Source organism: Bradysia coprophila, unplaced genomic scaffold (genome assembly GCF_014529535.1).
Source record: "Bradysia coprophila strain Holo2 unplaced genomic scaffold, BU_Bcop_v1 contig_232, whole genome shotgun sequence".
Taxonomy (NCBI): Eukaryota; Metazoa; Arthropoda; class Insecta; order Diptera; family Sciaridae; genus Bradysia; species Bradysia coprophila.
Genome location: NW_023503493.1, coordinates 17,520,070 through 17,541,054, shown reverse-complemented (window position 1 = coordinate 17,541,054; position 20,985 = coordinate 17,520,070). Strand labels below are relative to the sequence as shown.

Genomic DNA, 20,985 nt, shown 5'->3' with positions numbered 1-20,985 from the left:
TAGAAGCTAAATTTTTGAACATTCAGCCTCCCACCTATTTCGACCTGTACCAAAAAATTTCTTTGAGATATTTGGTAGCTGTATTAGTCCTATTCTACTAATTGGAGTCAAATGTAACAGAGTCCTGGTCATGGCGGACATTTTTCAAAGTTGTTTCCTCCTCGTATTTAATTCAGTGCGTCTAAACAACAGGCAAATTGAGTCTCCATTTAAACGAGCGGCAATCTGATGAAAATATTTTCATAAATTCCCTAAATTTAATCCCAACAATTTTTTGTGGATTACGCCAGTCTCGATCCTTTATCCATCGCACACCTCTAATGCTTTTTGAATATCCCTATATGTTGGATAGGAACATCGAGAACTAAATTTTGCATATGAAACTATAAACAGAACCGACCTTTCGATTTCATTGTTACAATTGGGCACATAAATCTGGTTTTTATCTGGCTCAAAATTGTTATCTTTTACGAAGGTGTCACGTGGAATAATTATTGAAACATCTGCTGTTTATGTCATTTTTTACTGTTTTATCAACTCACTTCAAGCATGAGTGGTACTCTAAAAAATGGGGTACTGAAACTGGACAGTGTATCGAACAAGTTTTGGCACTGTAAAAAAATCTGGAAAATGTTTACAAATTGGTACTCTATTTGGCAGCTGTCATTAATAGCACTTTTGCTTGAAGTACGTTGGTTTTGTACAAAATCATTTACCTCATTAGTTTTGACGCACACAAAGAGACAAAAATAGTTAAAGCTTGTCGTTTATTTGTAACAGGTATTCAGCCATTTCTAAAGCAAATGACTTGTGCAATTTGCAATTACATTTTTGCCTCGCTTGTCGCTTCCCTCGGACTACAACAAGCAAAATTGCATAAAATCAACCGTTTCACACAGACATAACTTTACACCCTGAGGGGACGAAAATTCACCATAATTTTGTTGACGAGATCGTTTAAACGTTAAAAAGCCTAGAAGTCAAAATACCCATTGTCAAATTGAGCTTTTTCATTCTTGTAATACATCATCATTAGATCAATATCGTAATTGACCTTTGTCAAACACAAAATTTGCTACACGTAAAATCTGGTCGCCATTCATCCAACCGAATTAATTCAATGTTACACAATATCGTGCCTATAAACTTGCCATCGCGGAAGTTCCTACAATCTAGACTGTAATACCAAATAAAGCTCAAACCGTACTACAGGTGTATTTGCTCAATAAGAAGTATTCATACGCTTTTTGTGTTTGTAATAAAAAGCTCGTTTGCATAATTCGTTTTACAATTTTCAACGATGAACTCAAAACTCAAATCAAGATCTAGATTTTGACGTGACATATTCGTGTTAGCATAATATGTTCACGATAAATTTCTATTGCTTCGCTTTGTACAAGCTTTTAAGCACACACATTTACTTGATTCAGGTTCATATAAGCGGCAAGGTGTGGAAGTGTATGTGTATGTATAAAGCCATCAAAACGCTTTCGTGTAAATTCATTTAAAGTTCATTTATTATTGAAATGATTTCCACACATAACGGCTCCAGTATTTTGAAGCAAAAGGCATAGATTATATAATACAAAATTCGTCATCGTGAGTGTCGGTATTAATCATAATTCAAGTGTGTATGCGTAATATGTACATTAAAATGTCCTTTGACATTTTTTTAACACAATTTTTGTATAAATATTCGCTCTCTCGTAGAAACCTTTCACACAGAATTATTTATGAAGTAATGTGGTGTGCGTATACACGGGTGCGTGATGTAGAATGGGAGCCGAGTGTGCGTATACTGGGGAATGGGAAACATAGGTCGCCGGTGCATGGTGAGACACAACAGCATGTGTGGCATGGGATGCGATGACTGGTGCATGTGCAACATAGGTAGGAGCATGATGAGCTACATATGTTGGTGAAATAATTGTGGCCGGTGCATGGTATGTTTGCAGAAGTGGAGCAACCGCTTTTACGGTATGATGAGTGGCATGTGATTTAGAAACAACGGCATTGAAACCTATGATTGATCGAAATAACAGATTTTCGGATTGAGATGACAAATTTGTGGGAAATAAATTTTCGGTTACCATTTATTGGGTCAGCTGAGTAATCAACGGTTCGACGAGAGCCGTCTGGTTCCACTAACGAATACTGCAATAGAATTTCATATTTTATCTAGCAATTGACGATGAAAATCATTAACTGGTAATAATACTTTCTCTTACAAAAATGAGTTTCGTTACAATTGTGGCAGGGCTTACTTTGAAGAATTTTAATTCCGAAAATTCTGAAAAAATTCCGAAAAAGTTCCGAAAAATTCTGAAATAATATTTCGGAATTTTTCAGAACTTTTTCAGAATTTTCGGAATTAAAATTCTCTAAAGTAAGCCCTGCATTGTGGTATTATTGTTGCAAAGCATCGGAACTAAATATCTTTGGATAATTGAAATTTATTTCGGAAAAATCGGGGGCGTTCCATCTTGCATAATGTATATTATGGCTTTTGTTTTGTTTTGAAAAACCGATTCCCTTACAGACAATTCTGTGAAATGTATTTACTTAATTCGACGACGTTAACCAAATCAATAAAAAGAAAAAACCTAATTGAAAAACGATTCCACAGCACAACAGATTAAATTATTTGTATTATCGTCTGATTTCCAAATCATTTGTTTTTGAAAACTCAGTCTAATGCGAAATTGAACAAAGAAACTGAAGTAACACAAAAATTAACTCAAGCCAACTTGTACACTTTTCCTGTACTTTCAACAGCAACCGTTAACAATAATTTGATATCAAATCCCACAACCTTCATGATTCGCTTATTATTACACTAACCTGTCCTTTGACCACATCACCATCACGTGTTTCATGTTGTTGCTTATCATCACCAGTCGAGTGGTCCTTGATGTCGTATGCAAAACTGTATTGCGGATGTGGATCATAGTCTTCGGTCTGTTGGGTTAACAATTGACATTACATATGACCTAAGTAAAAACCAATATCTCATCTTACCTTAACGATTGCATGTGCTGGTGCAACTGCAATAGCTACTGAGTACACTTCAGCAACGGCTACGACGACGAGTAAAGCAGTTATCTACAAACAATAGAAAATTTAAATTAAATGTTCTGTTTTATTCGAGCTTCAAGGAAGTTTTTTTTAGCAGTTGAATGAGTGAGTAAGAGTATTCAAAGTTAATGAAATCGTATTCCTGCGGGTGCATCAAGCATTCATAAGAAACATAACTCACGTAAAACATTAGCAAAAATGTCTAGGGACGAGGCTACACAGGTTGGAATATGTTAATTTGATATGTTTCTTATTATAAGGTTTTTGTTTTAAAACCTATTTCATTGAGTCGGATTAAAACTCGATTTTAGTCGTTAACCTGCGAGACAATTAGTTTATAAAGTGAAACGAGAATTTGCACGCACTAGGTCAATTTTTAAGAGCATTCACTCAATTCTTCAGTAATTCTAACAAAAATTTAACGTTTAACCGCCATCACTATTGTGGCTCAATAAACAAGAAAATTAAAAACTTGCAAAATTCGAACATTTTACTTAATGCGATATAATGTATTTACCTTTAAAAGCATTTTCGAAATTGAATTAAACTTTATTTTATTAATAAAAGCACTTCAGTGGTTTCGAATCGATCGTTGCAACGACGATAATGTAACTTATGTCCAAACTGAAAATGCAAGGGCTTTTATATTATTTTAGTCATTTCAGCATACAACAACACTGCAACTGCAAAACCAATGGGGACAAAAAACAGTCTCCCGAAAATCTATATACACCACACCCACTTTTTCTCATTCCACCAATGCTATTTTCTATAATAATCTGAAAATCGCATTCATAATATTTGTTTCATAAGCTCATTCTCATTTCAGAGATATATTTTTTGTGATTAAATGCCCACAAATTATAAAATCTACAAATGGTATATGCATACGTATTGCGGATTGATATGCAAGTCTGCAAGTCTGAATTTCATTAAAAAAATGGTTGTAGTCGGGATGCATTCTATATTCGATATTAAAACGTGATGATTGACACACGTGGTGCAGATAACACACGTCGCTAACGCTATCCTATTAGTGGCGTCTTTATAGGGTTTACCACAGCCATTTGTGTCTATGTAATACATTTATCCACTTTACTTTCCAATCAAGGTTTAGTTTTCCCTAAAATTTGATTAAAAATCTCTTATGTGTGTCATCGTCCTTTTTAATGTGGTTTTACATAGAAAATTTAATTTTAAAACTAATGAAGTAATAGTATTTTACATGCTACATGCTTCGAAAACCGTACTTTTCATGTTTCAAGCACTTCTTTCGATGCCCTTAGCATGTAATATATATTATGCACCTGTTGCCAAGATTGGTATTTTGACGTGTAGGACATTATTGTTGTGTTTTTTTGATACCAACATCGAAAGTTGATACTTTCGCCCTCGAAATCCGGGGCGAAAGTAAAAAAATGCAAGTTATGTGTTTGAGCGGGGAGAAAGAAAGAATATATAAAGCGAAAGTCAATATACATAATGCGAAAGTCGACTACATAATGTAATAGTCGACTCTTGTCAATAAGTGTACTGCGATCAAAATTGAAATAAAGCGTGCGCCAGTGCTCTTATTGAAATTAACATACGAAGTTGATACTTTTTGTTGCTGAATGATTTGTTATTTATTTGTAAATTTTTGTGTGTGTTGTTGTTGTGATGGCTAAATAATTAAATTTTTGATATGCCAGGGGGCTGCCGCCCCCTGGACCCCCGCATTTTCTGGCTAAATGCCTTCATATTTCAACATTTTGTTCTGCTGTTTGCGATACGTATCAACTTTCGATGTTGGTATCAAAAAAAATAGTATGAACGACTAGGGGCAAAAGTAAAAAAATTCAACCTGTGCGATTGAGGCCCTTGCCTTCGGCGCGGGCATCAACTCTCGCACACGGTTGAATTTTTTTACTTTCGCCCCTTGTCATTCAATGTACTATTGTTGACCTCAACTTGCCTCGGATCAACAAAATTCAAACGAAAAATCTACTTTTCATCCCTAGTTATGGCTATATCTTCCATTGAGAGAGTTGATGATGACAGTGGTTTGGTTATAAACACATGTACTTGAACTTTGTACAGTTGGAGGTGTTTACGTAAATTTTATTCTTCGTAAATTTACCGATAAAAATTGTTGACACAATTGGAATATTGCCAAAAATGCATTGTTTTAAATTTTGATCAAATATTTAATAAAACATATTTTAACTTCAGAAGGTTCAGTATCAGTACTGAAATATAGGTCTTCTTGATTCATCGTTCAATAATTGTTTCCACGGATTTTTTTTTCAAAAATATTTTTAAATGAAAATGATAGTTAAGTGGTCGTTTACTTGTCTGTTTTTTTAAAGATCAGAATTTAGAGATGCACTTACCTTACAGTCCTATTATTTTAAGAAGTTCTTGAAAAAGCTTATTGAGTACGTAATAAAAAACAATGACATTATGCAGTGCTTTTTCAGTGAAATTTGTTGATCCATGGTCAATACTAACATAACTAGTAATTTTCATAATTAAACCCATTTAAATGTAAGATATATTTCTTAAAAAAAAAAAAAAACGCGCGGCAACGTTACGTAACCGTGCATCCTACAGATTGAATCAAACACATGTCGTGTGGAATATGAAATGTTTTATTATTTCATCAATCCTCTCAAAGCAGTGCCCTGTCCTTGTGTGTCCTTATGCAATCGCAACATTGTAATCTATTGTTTAAGATCAGAAAGTCACGTAGAGCTTTGCTCATTTTTTTTCTGTTCATATGAAATTCGTAAAACATTTTAAATCCGTGAATTTTGCATTTAAGTTTCGACTCAATTTAAAGATCAGAAAAATTGATATAATTTCGATTAACGTGAAACAAAAAAAAATTGATTGAAGCACATTCATAAGACGAACGCCCTTCAGTGACCTCAGATCTTGCGATAAGAATGTGCAGAAAATTTCGATAATAAGCAAAACCGATGTACCCATCGAGTTTTAAGTTATTGAATGTACCTAATGTTAGATAACTTGTATGTGATTCAATGAATTTTCATTCTTACTTTTTTCGAATCATTTGTCACTTTTAGTAATTAATACCGGCTATTACAGCGTGTACAGCCTCGAATTTATCACTGTTGCATTTTCTTATTAAAATGAGTACACGAATATACCACTGGTAATATATGTCACCAGTGTCAAAGATTAGCAACTCCCAATATAAATCAATTGTAAAGTGAAAAATATTATGTGACAAGAAATAGTCGTGTGTGTGTTTGTAACGAGACACTATAACACCGTCCGCGTCGTATAGCAATCACATTTCAAGATAAATCAAATATTTCTGGTTATATAGACGGTAAATGAAAACCACTCTGGTTCGTATCTTTTTGGTTCATTGTGAATAAATCGGTTTTTAATAAATTACCAAAGGTCTGTACAATTATTTATCTGCATAAATTATGTGTGTATCGCAGTGTCACACAGTCATATGTATTACAATATTGAAGAAAAAAAATGTCCAGAAAAGTAGTTAGTTATATATGCAAAAAAGATTGATTAGTACTGGCCATTCAATTGTAAATGGACTTTCGCTAAGTAGATCTCAAACTTTTCGTTTGTCTGGAATGTCAATAAAATTGATAATGGAATAGTATTTTACATGACTAGGGATAAAAATATGAAAAGTAGAGTTTTCGTGTGAATTTCACACGTGAAAACGAGACTTTTCACTTTTATCCCGAGTTATGTAATGAATTTTACATGCTGAGGGCGTCGAAAGACGTGCTTAAAACATGAAAAGTACGGTTTTCGACGCATGTAGCATGTAAAGTTCATTGTTTCTATCAATAGCAAAGGAGCCGAAACCAATATTTTGTAGACGGCTAGAGCTGACGTCAACGACGACATAAATAAACAATTTGTTCAGCTAGTGAGTCTTTATATATAACAAAATATATTTAAAACTTATGAAATAGCAGATTTGACGTTTATTAGTATAGTGATACAGATGCCATCCGTCGAAGGTAAACACTAAATTTCCGAACCAAAACCGAAAATTTGCATTTTTTTTTATTGCAATATCAAACCTTCCACTCGATTCGCTCTTAAGATTGGAATAAAATTATCGAACAGATCTAATTGCAAGTGTTGGTGACTATTTACGGTGATATGAATAAATTACACGTAATCGATTAAGAATGAAATATATTTTAAATAATTGCATAAGTGGAGCCCGATACTTTTAACGAAATTTATTTCCAATAAAAATATCAAACATGACAATTCAAATATCAAATTAATCGTTTCAGTTGTTAAACAAAAATTTATTTATTCAACGATAAATGAGAATACCAAGAAAATCGATCCGAACGTTTAAGAAACTTTTGCACTTAATAAATAAATAAATTGATTGATTGATCGACTTATTTTTTTTTTTTTCAATATAAAATTTGTCGAAATAAAATAATTGATCAACCCAAGGGAAATCTTTTGGAGTTGATGAAAAGAACCATAAAATTTACGAAAAGAGAAGACAATCTTACACATCATTTCCTTTTTTTCTTCCCTGCAAGGCTGACAGAGTATATATGAATATCAAAATAAATAATAAAATTTTCGATATATGAAAATTCCAATAATATTTTCTTTTATGCATACGAAAATAGAAATGAGTCAAATCAAATCACTCCCCGGTGTGTGATATTTGTTACAAACAACAATGAAAAAAAAAACGTAAAACGTTTTTCTGACACACTACAGAAATTATATGCGAAAAAGGAAATCAAAGTATATTATCCGAGAATGAGTGTAGGCATTTACATGACGGTAAAAGAGATGTATCTAGACGTTAAGTGATACAATGTGTGGGAAATTAAAATATTTGTGAACACTGTACACGTATCGAAATGTATATAAATTATGCAGAAAGGCATTGATGAAATAAATTCGATTTATCAAATCAGAGCTACAGAATCACTCGAAAATTTCTTTTCCGACAAAAATTCGGAAAGTCCCAATGCATTCAGATATAAATAAATAAACTAGGTCCCACCTGTTGGGTGGGTCGGATCCCTTGACTGTTTGTCTTAACTTCTCAATAGTATTTTTATTGGCAATGATTTATTGACTTATTTCAATGAAATGTAATTTTGTATGTTGATGGCCACAAAAACGTATTTAGAAGAAGAACTACTAGAACGGTCTAATAAATCTCTCATTGATGATTTAATTCTGTTTAGATTCACTGAAAATCTTCGAAACTTTGTATATAAAATGCCCGGTAAAAAATGACGTGTTTACAATAAAATTTAAACTCGTGTGAATTGCGGCCAGAGCGAAGCGAACTCGTTAATTTTTATTCTATTTATTCGGTTTTGTTTACAAGGCAAAGTCACATAACAAGAAAAATACTATTGAAATTGATACGCAAATTCTGTTAGCTTGTTCGTTAGACCAACATAATCTATCTTGGAACCTAACTTCAGGAATTAATTCCATTCTCCACCAATTTTTTAAATCGGTTGAACTTTGCTCCAGTTATCGTGTTAACAAAGAGCAGAAAAAGATTCTTTCGAGAACTACTACCAGATGGTTGAACCGATACCACCCATTGTCGAACTTGACCTGAGGATTTCAATACTTCGTCGAATAAAAAAAGTTTTTGAAAATCGATTGAACTTTGCTTCAGTTATCGTGTTAACAAAGAGCAGAAAAGGCTTCTTCTGAGAACTACTCCCAGATGGTTTAACCGATAATACCCATTTTCGAACTTGACCTAAGGATTTCAACATTTCATCAAATAAAAAAAAGTTTTTGAAAATCGGTTGAACTTTGCTCCAGTTATCGTGTTAACAAAGAGCAGAAAAAGATTCTTTTGAGAACTACTACCAGATGGTTGAACCGATACCACCCATTGTCGAACTTGACCTGAGGATTTCAATACTTCGTCGAATAAAAAAAGTTTTTGAAAATCGGTTGAACTTTGCTTCAGTTATCGTGTTAACAAAGAGCAGAAAAGGCTTCTTCTGAGAACTACTCCCAGATGGTTGAACCGATAATACCCATTTTCGAACTTGACCTAAGGATTTCAACATTTCATCAAATAAAAAAAAGTTTTTGAAAATCGGTTGAACTTTGCTCCAGTTATCGTGTTAACAAAGAGCAGAAAAAGATTCTTTCGAGAACTACTACCAGATGGTTGAACCGATACCACCCATTTTCGAACTTGACCTGAGGATTTCAATACTTCGTCGAATAAAAAAAGTTTTTGAAAATCGGTTGAACTTTGCTTCAGTTATCGTGTTAACAAAGAGCAGAAAAGGCTTCTTTCGAGAACTACCACCAGATGGTTGAACCGATAATACGCATTTTCGAACTTGACCTGAGGATTTCAACATTTCATCAAATAAAAAAACGTTTTTGAAAATCTGTTGAACTTTGCTCCACGATAAGTTAACAAAGGGCACAAAATTTTAACATTTAACGTTTTTTCATCACATTTCCATACATTTTTGATCATAGTGAACGTGTTACGTACGGTGTATTTTCTTTTGTAAAACCCATGACTTACAGTCAAGGGAATAAAGATAAAACTCGAAATTAGTTTAATTGATATAAAATTAGGGTATGTTTCGATTTCAGTTCGTGTGTACCCATAACAATGACATATTCTTGCAATGTACATAGAAAGATTCAATTTTGTTGGACCAACCTGAGTAAAAGTCTAGGCTTAAAGAGATGTGAGGGGAGTACGTACATTAACCCTCAGGTTAATGGTTTTAGAACAACAACAAAAAACAAAATTGTTATTTGCCACCAGTAGCCTAAAGGTACCGTGTACCGTTGTTCAAATTTATAGGGAGACTGTTGCTACAGAAAGAATTGCGGTTGCGAGCATCATGTGTTATTACTTTACCTTTTCCTCTCGAATTCGGCAAACTATTATTGCAAAACAGTAGCCGACCTCAAACTAAAATGCTGTGACATGCCACTAAATGTGTGGATTAAGTTGGAAAAATAGAAATACAAAAGTTGCACATTTCAAAGCGATTATTAAATTTGTAAAAATGTTCTCCATCGTATGCATATTTATGTGTCGGATTGTTCACACAGTTTATAAATGTTGCAATTTAGATTACAATGTTTGCAATGAATGCTTCATTAACTGCTATACGGGACACATTTCTTTGACAAGAGTGTGTTTTCCATTTCAATGACGAGCAATTTTGTAACAGCATACGGATGCATAATATCGTTAAAATAATATCTTATGTACTGCTATGCAGTATTAACCATCAGTGTGCAAGAAGATGTTAAATGTAAATTCTATATAGGAAGTCTATATGTGTTCGCTACTGTAATTGAGTTACATCAAAAGCTTCAATTTAGTGCTTTGAAAATCTAATTTCAAAGATTCATTAAGCTGTACGAGCTTAGCATTAAAGGAACATTTTCAAATAAAATCCCGTTTATGGCTCAACGTTGTACCACTTCAAACGTGCGGCTATTATAAAATAGTATTACAGGTGGGACAGTTCGTTAGGATCCGTAATTTAAATACAATTTATAAGCATTAAACAAGCTGTTACGTTATCGGACACATTTCACGTTGCAATATTTATGGATAAATGAAAGAGACGACTCTTCTGAGCCCTCATTTTGCTAGCATCGTTTTGTATCCGATGAGCTTTCAATAGAGCATCGGTTAGCACATCTGCTTGCTTTCAAAATCCAACCGCAACAACATCTAGTGAATTAGTCTACGGCGTGGCAGAAAGACGAGAAGAATTTCGGTAATGAAAGCTTCCAAAAAAAGGGAAGATCTATCACTGGTTTGTATTATATTTTTTTAATACGTTTAACCAACCAACGACACCGAATGCACCCCTGTTCCTTTATAGTACAGCGAGCCATCATCATTTATCTGCTTTACATTTCATAAAAGCTCATGGTGTAAATGCAATTTTCATCTTGATTGATTTTTAATGGCATTAGTCCGTATAGTCGGTATCGCGCAATAATGTTATCACGTAAAGGAATGCATAAAAATCATTTTTTCACAGATCCATTTACCTTCGACTCCATCATCAATTTGAATTAAAAAACATTTTTTTTTGTGTGCTCGTGCTTTCAGAGAAAAGTGAAATAAAAATTGAATTTTCTTTGTTGTTAAATTAATAGAGGGAGGTCTGTGCACGTGTCGAAATATATCAAAACCTCCGATTTGAAAAAGCATTCGGTGTCAGAAGTTGATGTACTAATGCAAATTAGATATTGCATGCTAAAATCAAATTTAAGAATTTGCGTCAATGCTTGATACCACATCACCGTGTTAATTGAGTAACGAATTTTAAAATTTACTCGTAAATGCAGCTGGATTTTTGAATCTTTTTTTTTTGTTATAAATGTATGTTACAATGCTGGTGAATTTAACATACGCTGTTGGTGACTTTCATGAAAGAAGCAGGGATATTACAATAACAATAGCGGTGCTCATTTTTTATGAAAATATTTTTCTATGGAGTGTGTTAATAACCTTAAGTCTTTCAATTTAACTTCACGATTAAAAAGTTTTCATACTGAATAGGACTGTAATTTCTATGAAAAGTTTTACCACAATGTGTGAGGTACATACTATGTCTTTTGATTACGACGTTACGTAGATATACCTAAAAATGTAGTTCCAAGAAGTCACTTATTCATGTTCTTCTGTGTGTAAATATTCCCTATACTTATATGAACAATCTTATTATTTCATCTTTGATATATAAAATACGGAATATAATAACCCTCCAGAAAATGGTTCACGATTTTGAAACTTTTGTAGTGGTAGTAGAAGTGAAGCTACTTAGAAGAAGAAAATATAATTTTGTTGGGGAATAATAAAGTAGTTAAAAACTTTATCGATATACTGACGTACAAAACTTTACCGTACCTACACTGATTACACTGATACATTCATCCCCCACTACATCATTATATTAAATTTATGGCGCTCAATTTGTAAATGATGTGAAAATACCTAAAGTCGGCGCATATTCTACAACCATTTATATCTATAACATTGTCAGGATATCGTAATACAATAAGTATGCATAGAAGCGGAGGTATTTGTTGGTTAAACCGTTCATTGGTTCGTCCGTTGGTAACATTTTGATTTATGGAAACAATTTGAGGTATTTTCTTAGGGTGCCGTTTATAAAGCGTGTTGTACAAAAACGGCAACTTCTTCTTCAATGCACTCCTTACGGAACCAATGCAACACGTTAATCTTCTCTTTTGCAGTCATTGATTTTTTTAAATTTCATTTTTGAAGGAAAGATTTCGTCTCCATTGTTCGAGAGGTAGATGGTGTTCTTAGACTTCCATCGAAAATGCTAAATCTGTCACAAAAATGCTATATTATCAGCCTCCTATCGTGCTACAGCGAACGACACCTCAATTTGTCTAGATGGGTGATATACAAAAAAAAAGGTTTCCACAATGGAATTCGATTATATTCTAATTGGATGTAATTGGGCGTATACCCTTTGCATAATTGTGGTAATCTAACTCAAATAATAATAATAATCGAACAATCAAATTCGCTTAATTATTGTCTTTTTCAATGAAATACTGAACCGATTTATTAGTTGCAGCCACCGAAACGAATAAATTAGCATCTGTTTATATTGTAACTGTGGTTTGATGCTGTTTGTATACCCTTTTTTTTAATGAGAAACACATTGAAAACTATAGCAGAGAGATAATCAACTTGTTACGTTATTTAACCCGGCAATTATGCAAATAAATTTCTTCGTTTAAATAGAATTTGAATTAATTATACCGGTGAGACTTATTATTATCGTTTTATAATGGGATCAGATTGAATATATTTACGAACAAAGTGCTGAAATGAATTTCAATCGAAAGTCATTTTTGTTTAAGTTCTTGGGTTTTCTGACTAAAGAGATGGTTAATTAATTTCAATTAGACAAAGCTCGAGCTATTTCTATACCAAGTGATGTCGTTTTATTCTAAGGTGTTGTCAGTAATTTATAACTAATTTTTCAACAACAAAAAAGTGATCACAAAATTCCATTTCACGGTCAGGATGAATTGGATAAAAAGTAAAGCCCAGAAAACATCTCACTCTTTCAACATCCATACATTCCATCACTGATAAATGTAAACATGTAACATCATTGCGAAGTGTCTGGCTTCATTCATCATTATTATATTGCACTAGAACCTATAGCAAACATACGAAACTTAACTTTTAACTCACTTATAAATGGATTACACATATGATGTTAATCACTTTATTATCATGTGGCAGCAAGACCACTTCCACTATGCAGTTTAATCTCATAATATGCTTGCAAAAATGATGTCTGAAAACATGTTTTCAAATCATTTCGAACAAACTGAATTGACACCGAAAATATTAATTATTCCATCTGGTTTGTGACGGCTAACTTCTTTTTTCGCAAACTCCTTTTTTCTATAATTCTATCTCATGTGGTTTTTTGCGTTTAACGAAATCGTACTAACAATATTTTTGCATGTACGTTGTACGGTTTACGTGTGATATGTGATGTGTTTTGAGAAAATAAATTTTTCGGTTGAAAATTATGAACCAGAACAAAATGTTGAATTTAAATAAATTTTTATTGAAAACAGTAAATGGCTACATATGCATTTGTTCAACGCAGGAAGGTTGGCTTATATTGATTCTGATAGTAAATTAAATCCTTATAAACGATAGGTTTCATAGACTCCTTCCATGATTTTCACATGAGATTGCTGGTTTGAAAGGTCTCGACGGATATAGAAAATTGGATAAAATATGAAGAAATTTGACATCAGTGAAGACAAATAGGAGCAAATATGTCGAAAATATCCTATTTCATCTATTCATCTATTACAAATTTTTGTGAATGGGGGCTCGTTTGAAAGGCCTCGTCAGAAAATGTGGAAATAGATAAAGTTTGAAGCGAAGCTAAATCGAAAATATGACGAAATATTTTCACTTTACGTTCAGCTCCACTATCCAATTATCCAATGTTTTTAGTTTTCTTATTTTCAAAGATTTTTTTAAGTTGAAATGTCTTCAATTTTTCCAGCTGCTGTGATTCGCACATAATCTACTGCTTCTTATGACTCAGGTAGTAATTTTGTGTGGTAATTTACAGTGTTTAATTAGGACAACAAAAATTGTGCTGTTCTTTAATTAAAACAATTTTAAGATTCCTATTGGCCAAGGTAGAAACATTTTCTGTAGATTCCCGCAACACGCTTCGTTTTAAATTTTCTTACTGTCTGCTGCAGACTATACTCGTTCATTTCATATTATTTATTACCTTATAAAATGTCAGGCGAGATTGTACGTCAATATTACTTTTATTAATTCAATTTGCTCTTATAATTACATGGAATAAACAAATCACTCCTGTCACTATATCTGTGCAAATTATGTGGCTAATAGAAAATAAACTTAAACATTTTATCCGTTGAAATGGAGTTATAAATTTGATAAATTTATGATTTGAAATTTGCTGGACTGGTTCGTTGCGTTTATTATTAAATAATTTGAAATTTATTAGGAAAAAACATTAATTGAAATTTTGTTAAAATTTAATTTATAACGCAACATTGAGGGGAATTTAATAAGACACACAGAGAACGTAAATTGTTTTACCATAAAAATACACTAACGACATCATTTCTTTCTTTCCCAGTTGTAGCCTGACAAGAATTTTTGACAACAAATCAATAAATAAAAAAAGGATCCCATAATGGGAACAACAGTCTGTTTACCGGCTGGACCGGAATGGACGCAACAATGCATTAATTTTGTATCAAGACCATTTGGATTATGGCGCGGTAAACTATAGTTCATTAGTAGTGCAGTAGTTCAATAGTGCTGTTTAGAGTTGTAGTACTTTAGAGTGTTCTATTCACAGTAGTGCTATAATATTTTACAAAAAAAGCGCACAAAGTTCGCATAAGAACAAAATATTGAAATCTAAGATTTCATCTCCAACGTCACGAAGGTACTTTCCAACTAAAATTGATAATGATTGCAAGAACAAAAAAGGTCACATTATCAAACATTCCTTGGAAACATTAGAAATTGTATGGATTGGCACCTGAGTTGCGTTTGAATGTGCGATTTTGCGTTAGATGTTTTATCGCATGAAATCATCGACAATAGTTAGTTACGTATTCAACGATTGATTTTAGGCAATTCGCTGCAATACGAGTGAAGCGAGAACAATTGCTACATGGAAAAGTTCCTAAAATCAATCGTCTAAGATACACAGGAAGCTTTACATGCTAGAGGGGCCGAATACTCGTAGAAACTATGTAAACGTTATTGGCTACGTTTACTTTCGAAATCTTTGGAAAAATAAATGCTCAGTTGTGGGTACACTGTGGAAATTCAAAAAAGTTTTTTTTTAACATTTAGCGATTTTACGTTGAGTTATTATCAATCAAATATAAGTTTTATTGAACAATATCATGGGACGTCGCACCATTAGATATTCGAAGAAACAAACCACCTAGTGACAAACTGTGACAATTTTCTGAAACATCAACTTCTAAAACCCAGTTCGTTGCTAATTTAATCCTAATTTCTCCCGTTTTTATACACAACCCAGTCCGTCTGATTTATTCACAAATCACATTACTTCCCACGATAAGAGCTTCGGTTCGCATGTTCTGCATTCGGTCTAATTTCAATGTCTAATTCGCAACTGCCGGACGAATCCAATGCCATAGAAAAAATCCAATGACAAAATGTTGAAACCTCTGAAATATAGGGGGAGCCTACATCACGTTTAAAGTCATTTCATTGACTTGAGTGATTGAATAAGACCTTGATTTGCTCAACCGAAATGGGTAAATCTTAAAATTGGAATTGTACGAGACAATTATGTAAAAATATCAATGTTTTCAAGTTCCTAAATTTTGACCTTTCAACATTTTCTACGGTTTCGATTTCTATCAGATTAAAAAATAAATCCAATTCTTCCAACTCTTAGATTCATTTACATTCATACAGAGAAATTCTAACCGGAGGACAGAATGTTTACGAGTCAAACATTACTCCCGTAAATTAAGTTGTGCAAGTTGATATAATGCCACTGTGTTCCAGTTTTATACGAATAGAAACAAGGACCAATTTTTTCGTTGAAAAATTCAGTTCTATATAGTGCTTTGTTGTAGATGCTTTGCTTTCAACCACGTTTCCTTTGATTTATCAAATTATATTTGAGATCAAAGGAAACAAAAAGTGTGCGTGATTAATTGATCTAATCTTTTGCTTCTTTACTATTAATACAGTGTGTTCATCTTAAGAAAGCACAATTTTAGATTTATCAGAGTGTTAAAAGTCATCGATGTTCTCAGTCAAATGTGAAATTTGGCTCCACTAAGGGATTTTCGAATTTCGTGCCAAAATAAATTATAACCCGGAAACACTTACTTGACTGGGAACATCGATGACTTTTAAAACGTTTAAAACTCTAAAAATTTCAAATAGGTTTCTTCCAAGTCCGTTCAAAATGTCAATCGTCATCCACAGATAGGCCAACACAACCTCACTTTGAATTTTTGACGAACAAATTTGTTTAAGTTGCGGTTATGTTTGCTTCTGTGGATGACGGTCGGTTGTTTTCGGCTTGTCAAAATTCGTTTTTACCGTACGATGGAAGAAACCTATATGTTCCGAACTAAAAAAAACCCACTGTAAGTATATTTTCGAAAAATTTATCTGTAAAGATTCTTAAGGATCTCAATTGAATCTGCAATGTCAACCACATCACGAATTCATTATCTCATTTCTGGTTAGTCGAACAAAATTAAATATTTACGAAAAAAAAGAAAAAGAATTACTTTACAAAGTTCCATCAGCCAGCAACCAAACACATAACTTATTCAGACACATAAATAAAGATTGACAAGAATTACATGCTTTCAAACTAGTAACTGGTCAGTACATAAAACACGTACCCACTGCGTATATACACACAGTTTTCCAACAACAATTTCATAATTCAATTTAAAAAACGAGCTGCAACACACAAGTTTATCGAATGAAGCTTTTTTCGGCACAACATTTTCAGCTTTCTTAATACGAACAATTCTATTCTTTTCTAGATGACTCTGGCAGAAACAACAGTAAAACAGAAAATATTCCACTTTGTGAAAGTGCATATTTGTTAGCGGTGAGTTGTTGTCTTTTGAGAAGCTATATACAATACGTAGTGACATAATTGTTTGTTTTACCGTATATGGCGATGATATGAAGCGTCGAATGTACAAATAGAGATTAATTAAAATTTTAAATTAAATTTGGTCGTTTCAGGCTAAAAATCAGGTACACGAGACTCGATATCAAACGAAACAAGGTGAGTCGTTATTAATGTTAGCACAAAATGTGTTTTAATTGGACCATAAAAATGTGAATCACGTTGAGACACCCGAGGGAATTTATATAACACATCAAAGATAGAGCGAATAAATCATGCTACTAATAATAAATTAAACTGAAAATCAATAAATTCTGTGAAATATTTATAGAACATGATATAAATACGAAAAAAGGAAAACGAGACGCAAACTCAGTCAATGATCCATGATAACATTTTTGTTTATTTTGTGTTCGATTCATCTGCAATCGAATCGAAAATATTTCCTTTTTTTCTCCTGGCATTATCTTCGTGAAGCTAAATGATAAAACAGTTCATATGCACCACACTGAAACGTTCCGTTCATTCACAGCACAAATTCCACAAAGCACTGTACGATGGGTAAAAACTTTTAAACGAGAAAACGAACCTAACTCAAACAATTTTCTGTTTTCAATCATCCCTTCTGGCAAATAACATTAACTTAGCACAATCGAAAGTACTTTAAGCTTATTGCAGTTTGGTTGAGCAATTGGACATCAATTGGATTACAAAAGAAAATAATAATGTTGGAAAATTGACCTTTATACGTCGTACGTGATCTGCATTTTCTACTATATAAATTTTGAAACATTTTTGTACGACAAATCCATACAATATTACATTTTCGGATGCCGATGAGATGTGTGTATCGTAAATACGTATTAAGTTGTCGTAGGGTGTGAATGGCTATGTTTATATACGTATATTGAATGGTTGTGACAGCTTTTCACGTAAATCAATATTGATTCGTAGAGGTTATGAATTTGAAAGGAATCTATGTATCTGCATGTCTAAAAGTAATATTAAATGACAATGGCATGAGTTGACAAAATCAATGTATTTATATCGATTTTGTGTTGTAAGGGAAACACACCCGTTTTTATGACCAATTTGTCACCTTTCCATTCACACACAAAAAAGAAAATTTCAGGTAATAAACATTAGTCCATGAGCTAGTAGGAAAAAGAAGGTAAAGAAATTGGGTTGAACAATGACTAGCGTCGGCAAGCATCATGGTTTCTTACTAAATTGATTACTTTAGTTGTTTAAACTATTTTATAGTGTTTGGTATAAGAGTTAAGCGTAAAATAGTTATTTTATTCGGCTTCGCCTCGGATCGACAATCGACATCTAGTGCGAAAAAATACCTCCATACCTACCGTGGTAGATACAACGTTTTTCGCAATTTCGGGCCATAATCACCTTTCCAATGCAAAATATTACCAAAATTTCTACCAAACATTCATATGCAAACATGAATTCATTTGAACGATCAAGCAACCTGCACTAAATACACATTGCAATGTGATGAATAGAGACGCGCCAAATAAAATCAAGTAGTCAATGCTTAGTATGTACGCTTCAACAATACGTTCTGTATAATTGTGTGACTCTGTAGCCGAATGGCTTTGGTCGTCGCTTGGTGTTTGAAAGAATTTTGGTGTTGGATGTTCAAATCCTGGTCTGTGCAAAGTTTTTATTTATAAAAATTAGTCTTTCTTAAAGGTACTAAGCTCTGTAGCGTGCGAAAAAAGGTGAAAAAGCCCAAGTGCGAAAAAAATAATCAAAAACGCACTGTGAAATAAATACCTTCAAAACGACATTAAATGGATGCATGGAAAGGTGATGATTATGGACCGAAATTGCTTCGCCTCGGATCGACAATCGACATCTAGTGCGAAAAAATACCTCCATACCTACCTTGGTAGATAAATAACTATACTTCAATTGACTTGATATTTTGCTAGAAGACAGAACGAAAGGCGAAAATGTGATCTTGTATGTACTTACCGCAGATTTTTGTTATAGTCATATAGTATTTATTCTAAAGGAACAATAGTTATTTATCTACCAAGTAGGTATTAAGGTATTTTTTCGCACTAGATGTCGATTGTCGATCCGAGGCGAAGCCGAGGTCGACAAGACGTCGTGTGCGAAAAAATACTGATACCTACCGTGGTAGATACAACGTTTTTCGCAATTTCGGGCCATAATCACCTTTCCAATGCAAAATATTACCAAAATTTCTACCAAACATTCATATGCAAACATGAATTCATTTGAACGATCAAGCAACCTGTTGTAGAAATCAGTGATTTCAAATCACTCCTGAAAATCCGTTTTTGATGTTATCGAGATGCGTGTTCAGGATTGCTGCTAACAGAAATGGACTGGATGAAATGCCGAAAACTACCCTACAGTGTCTGTATATTGCGAGTTTGTTATTTTTTAGCCATAAAAATCTCCTTTCTGATGCCAATCTGTAGGAAAGCCTTTTCGATATCTGCGATGATTCCATATCGTTTCATTCTAAACTGGAGTAATAGAACTACCACCAATTCTAATAGATTTGGACCTGTTTCCAAACAATCATTTAAAGATGGTCGACCATTTGATTTGGCCGATGCATCAAAGACTGGGCGAATCGGTGTTGTCAGACTCTTCGGGTTAAAGACCGGATGATGAGGAAGGTAGCTTGATGGTTCTTTAGTATTGTCTGCTTCTTCAACTTCTTCAATTATTCCCAAACTTAACCATTGATTGAATATTTTCTCATACTCTTGAATCTTATCTTCTTTTTCCAGTCTTTTTATTGCTGATTGTAATCGTCGATGTGATATTTCATAGTTCATAGCTACCGGTTGATGGTCTTCCTTCCAAGGTAGTGCAACTTCATATCGTCCGTCCGTAGATCGTTTTACATGTTTGTGGAAATGTTTTATTGTAGATTCGTTCCGCTGATCTCGACTCAAACTATCTGTTGAGTCGTGTATACCAATTAAGTCCAGCCTCCAAAGATCCTGTATCTGGACATTAGCAATGTGTAATGATTGTAAAATTGTTGTCCTGTTTGAAGTTCTTCCAGCATTAATTGGTGTACCCATCAAAGTCCAACCTAGTTCTGTTTCAAATGCCACAGGCCCATTATTCGTCCGATAGATTTTTCCAGTGAACAACGTACTTGCTATATCTGCACCAAGTAAAATGTCTATTTCGTCGCGATTACTGTTAAGGTCTGATAAGTTGATATTATTTTCAGTCAGTTCCTGAATCCATGGTCCATTAGCAATCGGCGGAATCGAACCACAGATTGTTTCTTGATCTAACAGAAATACTCGTTGTTCATAGCCAGTAATTTGGTTTGAAATTGCTGTTTGATACACGGAATGTTTTACTTGTCGAGTTACAAATCCACCGAAGAGACTGTGAGATGTTTCGAACGTATCTATTTCACGGAGACCCAACAATTTTGACACTTTTCTAGATATGTATGACTGGTGAGATCCTGTATCGATTATTGCTCTCAGTGTATGCTGTCTGTTTATACCTTCGACCGTGATTAATAATGTCTGTAGAAATGTATTGCCCCAATGATTGATAGCGACTGCATTTAGACTTATTTCTCGATGGTTATTTTGTGCACACATTACTGTACAGTGGGACGCTTTTTCGCAAATTCCGCATTTGACCGATACCTTACAATTAGCCTTGC

General features: G+C 33.5%; 2 protein-coding genes across 2 annotated transcripts in view; one reads left to right on the top strand and one right to left on the bottom strand.

Annotated features, from left to right (window-relative positions):
- Positions 1–1,499: 1,499 nt before the first annotated feature.
- Positions 1,500–3,698, bottom strand: LOC119077089 (larval cuticle protein A3A-like). The gene is made up of 5 exons (XM_037184248.1): positions 3,593–3,698; positions 3,019–3,102; positions 2,842–2,958; positions 2,091–2,154; positions 1,500–2,020 (listed from the first exon to the last, which is right to left on the bottom strand). The coding sequence occupies exons 1-5, from the start codon at positions 3,602–3,604 to the stop codon at positions 1,728–1,730; spliced, it is 570 nt and encodes a 189-aa protein (XP_037040143.1). The 5' UTR covers positions 3,605–3,698; the 3' UTR covers positions 1,500–1,727.
- An 11,103-nt stretch (positions 3,699–14,801) lies between these two features.
- LOC119077076 (calcium/calmodulin-dependent 3',5'-cyclic nucleotide phosphodiesterase 1-like) overlaps positions 14,802–20,985 on the top strand; it is a 265,077-nt gene continuing 258,893 nt past the window's right edge. Inside the window, exons 1-3 of the mRNA XM_037184229.1 lie at positions 14,802–14,919; positions 17,200–17,267; positions 17,408–17,450. Of these exons, the coding sequence (XP_037040124.1) occupies positions 14,832–14,919; positions 17,200–17,267; positions 17,408–17,450 (199 nt within the window). The 5' untranslated portion in view covers positions 14,802–14,831. The remainder of the gene's footprint in view (positions 14,920–17,199; positions 17,268–17,407; positions 17,451–20,985) is intronic.